Here is a 9,246-nt window from a genome sequence, read left to right on the forward strand (position 1 = left end):
TAATACGGATAACACACAAGTATCACTTAGACAACGAAATATCAAAAACACACCTTAACTAAACAAAAATCCTATTACCCAAAAGAAAGGATAAAAAATAATAATCTCACCTGTAAGTTCTCTTATTACCATTATCCCCTATCAGTTTTACAAATCCCAAAAAAGCCTCATTTTATTAATGTATCAGCATACCAAATTAATGTATCTCGCACATCAAATAATGTATCTGGCGCATTAGATTAATGTATCTCGCGCATAGATTAATATATCATGTATAAAATGTACATCAGATTAGTGTATCATGTATAAAATGTAATGTATCTTACTTAATGATTAATGTATCTCACGTATCAGATTAATGTATCAGCACTTATATTATTGTATCATTTGAGGGATTTTTGTAATTATAAACTTATAACGGACAAATGATAATTTTACTTTAAAAATATGTAATTTCTGTCATTTATCCACAATTTTTTTTATAATTTTATACTTATATATTTTCCTCATACAAATAATATAATTCTCCGTTAAAAAAGATTTGGATCCCCTGGACCCTGGCTAGCTCCACCCAACCTAGGTCTACTTCAAAACCCAAACAAAAAAGAAACAAAATAAAATAACAAAAAAGAAACAAAATAATATAAGTTGGTAAGGTTATAGTAGTAATAATACGGTAGTAAGATGGCAATTTGTGGAGAGGGTTGGAAGAAAAGAAAATTAAGAAATTTTATGTGGAACCATGGTTAGTTTGTAACTAAGGTAAAACTTCCTTAGTAGTAGAGAGTAGAAACAATCTTTTCTCCTCTTACACGTAAACATGAACACGTGGTACTTTGTGCAACAACACTTATACTATTTATTATATATATATATATATATATATATATATACATATATCATTGTCAAATACTCATATATCCTCATTTGGCTTTATCACTATCCATTTTCCTCTCTCCAGAAAAAATACTACTACTCCTCTGATCTCTCTCTCTCTCTTACTGTTTCTTCTGTTGAAAGTTCGAATAAAACTCGTCGGTTCGGTGTTTTTTGGTTTTAGCTGTAGATTTTATGTATCTGATAACCTTGACCTCTTCGGAATTCATCGGTTTGTGACGTCAGCATTAGTTTTCCGGTCATCGGAATTGCATGTTTTATATGTAAGGACCTTCCTCTCCTTTGATCTGCTTTTCCTTTTCTTTTTTTTTTCTGTTGAATTAATGTTTTTAACTGATTATTTGATGGGAAAATTGTTGCAGAGAATTAAAGGGAAATTGAAATTGAGTTCAGCTTCTTTTTTTTTTTAAATATATTTTTAAAATTTTTTTGGTGAGTTTTACGATAAGCCAGATGATTGATTTCTAGCTGTGTGTAGATTGAAGAGCGTTCACTGGAAGTGATAATTTTAGTGAGCTGATTTATATTGATTCTCTCGAGAAATTGTTGAGTCCTTTTGAAGAGTTTTAATTTGACCTAATTTGAATTTAAGGTGAGAATTTTTTTGTTAGCTTAATGTGTTCATTCTTTGCTTCTCTTACTCTGAACTCTAAGAGGAGCTAAAATGTTTTGCCTGGATATGAAACTCTCAGCATTAAATGGTTATTTTACAGAACCTTGAGATATGTCCTTGGGTATTTTCTTAATTAGGTTAGATTTGTGAAATTTTTTTTTACATGCCTTCTCCCTCTATTTTTTCATACATCATGACATTGAATTGTACCACTAAGGGGTCGATTGGCGGGGAATAGGTTATCATGGGATTAACTAATCCTTTATTATATCTTGGAATTATTATACCTTATGCCTCACGTCAAACGGCTCTCAAGTGTATGCTAATGGAAAAATGTGTAATGAGTCGTGAAAGTAAATAAATGTCAATATGATTTAAATGAAAACTATTGAAGTAGGGATCGCTTGGTGAGGGTTTATAAGATAGTGATGTAAAGGATGGAATCTGGATTAGTAATGCTGACATTATTTTTATCCACGGCATAGTTTGGTGTATTAAAAATGAACATCGTACATAGATTATTTCTAAAAAACATCATTTGTTTAAAAAATACCCTCCGATTCTTTAGCTTTGTACACTTCCAGGGCATGTGTCTTTAACTATGCCTGTGCCTGTACTAAAAATCCTTTTATTGCTAATACCATGGTTTGCTACGTATTAGTTATAACTTATACACATTACACAGGATACTACCAAAAAGGGTGTGTCACAAGCATCAGTTGTACATTGGTTGAAAAATTGTACCGAACAATGGATGAGTAATATCAAAACTGATAAATGCACTATTTTCTCTAATACCTTCCATCAAAGGACCCCTTAAAGTTCATGCCATACATAAAGTGCTACCATGCTGGTGTAGTGTAGGAGGAGAGTGGGCATGTGTTGTAGATAGCTCCCATTGCATTTATGCAAAGAGGATATTTCCTTAATTAGAATCCATGGCCTACAAGCACTAAAGGAGCATGTCTGACATAACATAGACACATTTATTTGTACCTTCATGAAAATAATTATGTAGAAGTATGTCACCCATCTGTTTGTTAGGCATTGGAAAAATTAGGATAAGAGATTTCTTTCTCAAAATAAAATTTTGGTTAAGAGAAAATGGGAACATGGAAGTACCTAGAGAATAATCAATGGAGTATTTTATGTCATTATACTTCGAGAGTTTGAATCATGCACAAGAGTTTGAATCATGCACGCCCATGCACGTAAACCTGCATACCCTTATAGGAGAAAAAAGTGTTATTGTCTAATAGAAGTTCCACAGGTTACGATGCAAAGATTTATGCTCTATAATGCATGTTAAGGAATTCATTAATGAGTTGATGAAAAGGATTTCACCAATTTGGGAACCTTCAAAAGTTTTGAGGTAGACGTATAAATTCGAAACAACAATCATGTCAAAGCAGATTGATCCGTTGGTAGCCGCTAAAGTTTTTAGTAGTTTGTATGCTTCGTCCAGACAAACCTAATTTAGGTAGTTTGTATGCTTTGACCAGACAAACCTAATTTAAGGAGTTTGTATGCTTCGACCGGACGCACCTAAGTTTTAGAAGTGTGTGTCGACCCGATAAACCTAATATTAGTAGTCTGTGCTCATCGATCCGACAAAACTGAATAATTTATCAAACTATGATAGAATTCAACACCTTAAAAGTAAAATTAATACTATTCATAATGTGACAAATGTCAAATTGGATAGTCCAGGAAAAGTGATCAGACATTTAATTCCATTTTAGCTAAGATCCAGCAGAACCTAATATACATATTCCAAGTAATATCCAGTTGAGGTTTAAAACACCTATGGTGATCACACACAAAAGAATCTTGTTTTATGGAATTAGACACTACTATCTGTATTTTCTCGTCGAGTGATTTTCTTTGGTTGCAATTAATGCTGCAAAAAGTGCAGTTGATGCATGAGAAAAAGGCGAGGTGAGCCTAGCGTGAACCAGCGTGCTATTTGAACTTCTAAAATGGAAAGATCTGGGTGTGGGGATGTAGAAAATATATTCTTTGTTTGGTGTATCGGGGTTCATATGGTCCATCCATGGTTGCTGTCCTGGCTACACTTTGCTCTAGGCCATAACATTTTTGTGTACTTATGGTGTCCATTCTAGGTTTTAAATTGCAGCACTATTGTTCAGGTTCATTAGGTAGTTGTTGCCTGTCGTACATATTAGCAATTGCTTTCAACCCTAATTATATGGTTCACTTTGCCAATGCTCCCTTCCCTTGGAGAAATTTTCTGGTTTGGTCACTCTCCTCCTCTAGCCTAGTTTTAGTAAGCCAAAAGTCTGTTTTGAACTACCTTTGCCAAGAAAAGAAAGAGAAAAGAGAGACAGACTTACACTACCATCTCCGTGCAAAACCAGTGCCAACTTATTCTCAAGTTCAGCGTGTTGTACCTACTGGCTGTTTTATCGTTATTTAGATAATAACAAAGGCAGTATAACTTTAATCCGTATCTACTAAACTTGATATAATCGCTACACCATATTTGGCAGTCAATGTGACACATTTCTATCTGATAAGAGAGAACCATCTCAGGATGGTTTTTTTTTCCCATTTTGTATAGTATCTGCTTCCACCCGTTTGGGTAAATGCGCTAATTAGACAAAACAATGTCAACACTTAGGGAACTAACATAAAAGTATGCAGAGTGGTATATTATTGCCTATTGGTCTGGACTCTAGTAGTCTTCTTCGAAGTGAAAGCTTTGTAGTTTGACCATATAGCTTGTTTCGTACCTGAAATTGGGTTGAAGAGAACTCATGAGAACAATTTGGGAGCTGAGAGAGAAAGTCCATAAATAATCAAGACTAATCTGATGTTAACCGATTGTTCTGTGATGTGAAATCCTTCGACTATATACCTATCTTATTAATCCAAAGTATGGACTCTTATGCTATTTGGGGGAAATCCCAAGTATCATTTGGGAGCTCAGAGAGTAAAAAGGCGTAGATACTATTGGTGGTGTATTATGCAATTAGTAGTGTCTTCCAAAATGAAGTCCTTGCGGGTTGGTCATATGGTATCTATTTGATTCAAACAGTTCCAATAGTCAATTGATAATTTTCGGATATAGTATTGGAATAGAAAGGTCCATTACGTAATAACAGTTGGTGTTGGTCCATCTTTTATTTGCTTTCTTTTTTTGATAGGTGTTATTAGATGATGTTTTTATTGTTCGTCACTAATGTGAAATCTCTCTCTTTATAGTCCTTATCAATTGGATTTTGGGAGATCTTTTGTATTTTGGAAAGTAGAGGGATGTTGTTGGTTTGGAAAACAATTTTTTTTATAATGGTGGTATCCGAAACAGTTCACTCACCTCGACCGTTTCACAATACCTGCTACGGCACACCAACATATATACTGGTTAACTCTATCCACCAAAGTTTGGGCAGTTGAAAAAGTTTTCTATATTGCCTCGGACAGCATTTGAGCCCTAACCCTGCTATAATATTCATCCCTTTTCATTGACTGCTGCATGACTCCCTTGGGTTTAAGTTGAGGTTTCTACTTTGAATTATATACTAAGGAGATGCAAGAGAAGTTGTCGGTGAGACTTAGTAGCTCAGTTGGTTTGCTATGAAAATCCCAACTTGTTGGTGAGGGTATGATACCCAACCTTGTAGTCCCCTCTCCATTTCCCCTTAACAAATAAATAAAAAAAGGGAGAGGAGAAGTTGTCCTTGTTGTTTTGAAGCAGCTTTGGAATGTTTATCATTTCTTTTAATCTGAAAAGTTAAAGGCAATAAATAATGCACCTGAACTTGCCTGTCGTCTGGTTTTCAAGTGGCTTCCTTATTGTTTATCTTTCCTGAACCCCTTCGCAGCCTTCTATCCAGTGTATCCGACACAGGAAATAATAAAATTGAAATTGTTTATTCCTTCCAGAACTCAAGTCTTTTCAGCTCAAGAACTACCATGATTGCTACATGGTGGCAATTGTTTGTAAAAAGCCATGTGCTTGTCGTGAACTTTCAATGCCATCACATTCGAAAATTTTTGTTCAATCTGTATGTATCTATGCTTAACCCATCACTGTTACCTGTTAAAATGGGATTGTATTTGTATCTTCTGTATGTTGTATTTGTCAACTTGGAATATTCAATATAAAGGCATTAGAACCGTTGAGTACTGAAGATTATATTTCACTTCATCTCAAATTGTCTAATTGGGATGAATCCTTGGGATAGGGTAGTTAGGAATCGGGTTTCTCCTCTTTGACAATGTTTTCACAAACGTGTAGTAATTATTTTGAGATTATTCTTGCTCAACAATTCTATTAGCCTTTTGTTTTTGGCATGTTTGACATCATCCGCTGGAATCATCTGGACTTAAAAGTCTCTTTTTTTTGTGGTTATATAGACTGCAGGAAAATTTGATTCAGCAATTACTGGGGCACACTTTCCTTTGGTTTCACATATCTCAGCAGAACTTGTATGATATAACGTAAGCTAAGTTCTACTTCAGAGACATGGCATCAAGATCTAGTGCAAACTTTTTCGACTTGGCATCTGAGGACATACTGGATATACATCAGACTCCTAGAGCACTTCCGCGTATGATGACTGTTCCCGGGATAATTTCTGATGGCTGTCGCAGCAATGATGGCGATTCAGATAGTATGTCATCTGCTTGTCATGAGCGAAAGATTATTGTTGCAAACATGCTGCCTTTGCATGCTCAAAGGGATACAACAGCTGAAAAGTGGTGGTTTAGTTTGGACGAGGATTCGCTTTTATTACAACTGAAGGATGGGTTTTCACCTGAAACTGAGGTTATCTATGTGGGTTCTCTCAAGGTAGATGTAGAGCCCAGTGAACAGGAGGAAGTTACACAGCGATTACTTGAGGAGTACAAGTGTGTGCCTACCTTTCTACCTTGTGAAATCCAGGAAAAGTTTTATCATGGTTTCTGTAAGCAACAACTGTGGCCTCTTTTTCACTACATGCTCCCAATGTGCCCAGACCATGCAGATCGTTTTGACCGTCAGCTGTGGCAAGCTTATGTCTCAGCAAACAAGATATTTGCTGATAAGGTTATGGAAGTGGTTAATCCCGAGGATGATTATATCTGGGTTCAAGATTACCACCTCATGGTTCTTCCCACATTCTTAAGAAAGAGGTACCATCGAGTGAAGCTTGGGTTCTTTCTTCATAGCCCATTCCCATCATCAGAAATTTACCGGACTCTCCCAGTTAGGGATGAAATTCTAAAAGGATTATTAAACTGCGACCTGATTGGTTTTCATACTTTTGATTATGCACGTCATTTTCTGTCATGCTGTAGTAGAATGCTAGGTCTAGATTATGAATCTAAGCGAGGTCACATCGGACTTGATTATTTTGGTCGTACAGTTTACATTAAAATTCTTCCAGTAGGCATACATATGGGTCGGCTTGAGTCTGTGTTGAATCGTTCTTCTACATTTGCTAAAGCTAAAGAAGTTCAAGAGCAGTTCAAAGGGAAGAAAGTCATTCTTGGTGTGGATGATATGGATATCTTTAAAGGTATTAGTTTGAAATTACTAGCTTTTGAACACCTACTACAGCAGCAAGAGGATTTGCAGGGTAAACTTGTTCTTGTCCAAATAGTAAATCCTGCTCGTAGCTCTGGAAAGGATGTTCAGGAAGCAAAGAGGGAGACATATTCAACTGCCGAGAGAATCAATGAAATTTATGGTACTTCTAATTATGAGCCTGTAATTTTGATTGATCGTCCTGTTGCTCGATATGAGAAGACCGCATACTATGCTGTTGCTGAATGTTGCATAGTAAATGCAGTGAGGGATGGGATGAACTTAGTGCCTTACAAGTATATTGTCTGTAGGCAAGGCTCTCCTGGTATGGACGAAGCTATGGGTATCAAAGCTGATTCTCCTAGAACTAGCATGCTTGTTGTGTCTGAATTTATTGGTTGCTCACCATCGTTGAGTGGGGCAATTAGGGTAAATCCATGGGATATTGAAGCTGTGGCTGAGGCTTTAAATGTTGCCATTACAATGACGAATTCTGAGAAAGAACTACGTCATGAGAAGCACCACCGCTATGTGAGCTCTCACGATGTAGCTTATTGGGCTCGTAGTTTCATGCAAGATTTGGAGAGAGCATGCCAAGATCATTATAGTAAGCGTTGCTGGGGCATTGGCCTGGGCCTAGGTTTTAGAGTTATTGCACTTTCACCAAGCTTTAGAAAGTTGTCCTTAGATCACATTGTTTCCTCATACAGGAGGACTCAGAGAAGGGCTATATTTTTGGACTATGACGGTACTGTTGTACCTCAGTCATGTATGGTTAAAGCTCCAAGTACCGAAGTTATTTCTCTTTTGAAAGCTCTAAGTAATGACCCTAAAAACACCGTGTATATAGTAAGTGGCAGAGGAAGGACTTCATTATGCGAGTGGCTTGCACCATGCGAAAGGCTTGGAATAGCTGCTGAACATGGGTACTTCATTAGGTAAAGACCTAATCATCTAGTATTCTTAGGGTTACATTTATACTTGTCGTCAGATAGTCCTCCTTGTGTTGCTGTTGGACTGTAGTTTCTCATTTAGAACTTGTGTTCAGGTTTTGTTTTATTTTTATTTTTTTACACATTCATCTACAACATGGTCTCTATTGTTTTCTCTCATTGCAGGGATTGTAAAACTTCTGAATGGGATCATTTAGATTCTGATCTTGAATGGAAAGAAATTGCGGAACCTGTGATGCAACTTTACACAGAAGCAACTGATGGATCATATATAGAATCTAAAGAGAGTGCATTTGTGTGGCACCATTATGATGCAGACCCTGACTTCGGCTCCTGTCAGGCAAAGGAATTGTTGGATCATTTGGAAAGTGTACTTGCAAATGAACCTGCAGTTGTTAAGAGGGGTCAACATATTGTTGAAGTCAAGCCTCAAGTAACCCTTCCTCTTCTAACTAATGCCAGCTCAATCATGTTGCATAATGCTGTTCAGAAGTTTTGAATTCTTTACTTGACTTGCAGGGTGTTACCAAAGGATTAGTTGCAGCGAAAGTTCTCTCTATGATGGTTGATGGGGGGAAACCGCCTGATTTTGTGATGTGCATTGGAGATGACAGGTCGGATGAAGACATGTTTGAGAGCATATTAAGCACTATTTCCAGTTCGTCGGTCACTGCTGCCCCTGACATCTTTGCCTGCACCGTCGGGCAGAAGCCAAGCAAAGCCAAGTATTACCTTGATGATACTGCTGATGTTCTTAAACTTCTTGGAGGTCTTGCTAGTGCTTCTAATCCAAAGCCAATAGATACTGCTCAATTCCAGCTTGCCTTTGGTTCTGTTATTTGAGTCGGTCAAGGATGCAGACAACTTTGATATAGAAATTAGAAAGTATCATTAGGGCTAGAGTTCTTTTTAAAATATAGTTTCACAGTAGTGATTGTGCCTGGCCTGAATTATTAACAGGCACTGATAACTTAACTTGTACATATATATGACTCTTTAATATGAGAACTTGGTTTATTTTCTCTTAGGAAGCTCCGCGAAGACGCATCAAGTGAGTTCTTCATATCATTGTGAAATGTGCACGTTTGTACCGAGATGAGGTACCTTATTAAGTGACTATGGTACAGGGAAGCTTACCTTAGTTCAATTGGGATGGGTTTGATTCCTCTCTGCATATGGCGCCTGTAGTGGTTTTCATACATTCCAGACGTCCCAAGTTAACCCCAGCCCTTAGGCCAAACATATGTAAA

At 36.8% G+C, this 9,246-nt stretch overlaps 1 protein-coding gene across 1 annotated transcript; it reads left to right on the top strand.

The window, feature by feature from the left end:
* The first annotated feature begins 916 nt into the window (after window positions 1–916).
* Window positions 917–9,023, top strand: LOC107018222 (probable alpha,alpha-trehalose-phosphate synthase [UDP-forming] 9). The gene is made up of 4 exons (XM_015218645.2): window positions 917–1,160; window positions 5,891–7,981; window positions 8,162–8,429; window positions 8,516–9,023. The coding sequence occupies exons 2-4, from the start codon at window positions 6,000–6,002 to the stop codon at window positions 8,837–8,839; spliced, it is 2,574 nt and encodes an 857-aa protein (XP_015074131.1). The 5' UTR covers window positions 917–1,160; window positions 5,891–5,999; the 3' UTR covers window positions 8,840–9,023.
* The last annotated feature ends 223 nt before the right edge of the window (window positions 9,024–9,246 follow it).

This window comes from Solanum pennellii, chromosome 4 (assembly GCF_001406875.1).
Source record: "Solanum pennellii chromosome 4, SPENNV200".
NCBI classification, from domain to species: Eukaryota; Viridiplantae; Streptophyta; class Magnoliopsida; order Solanales; family Solanaceae; genus Solanum; species Solanum pennellii.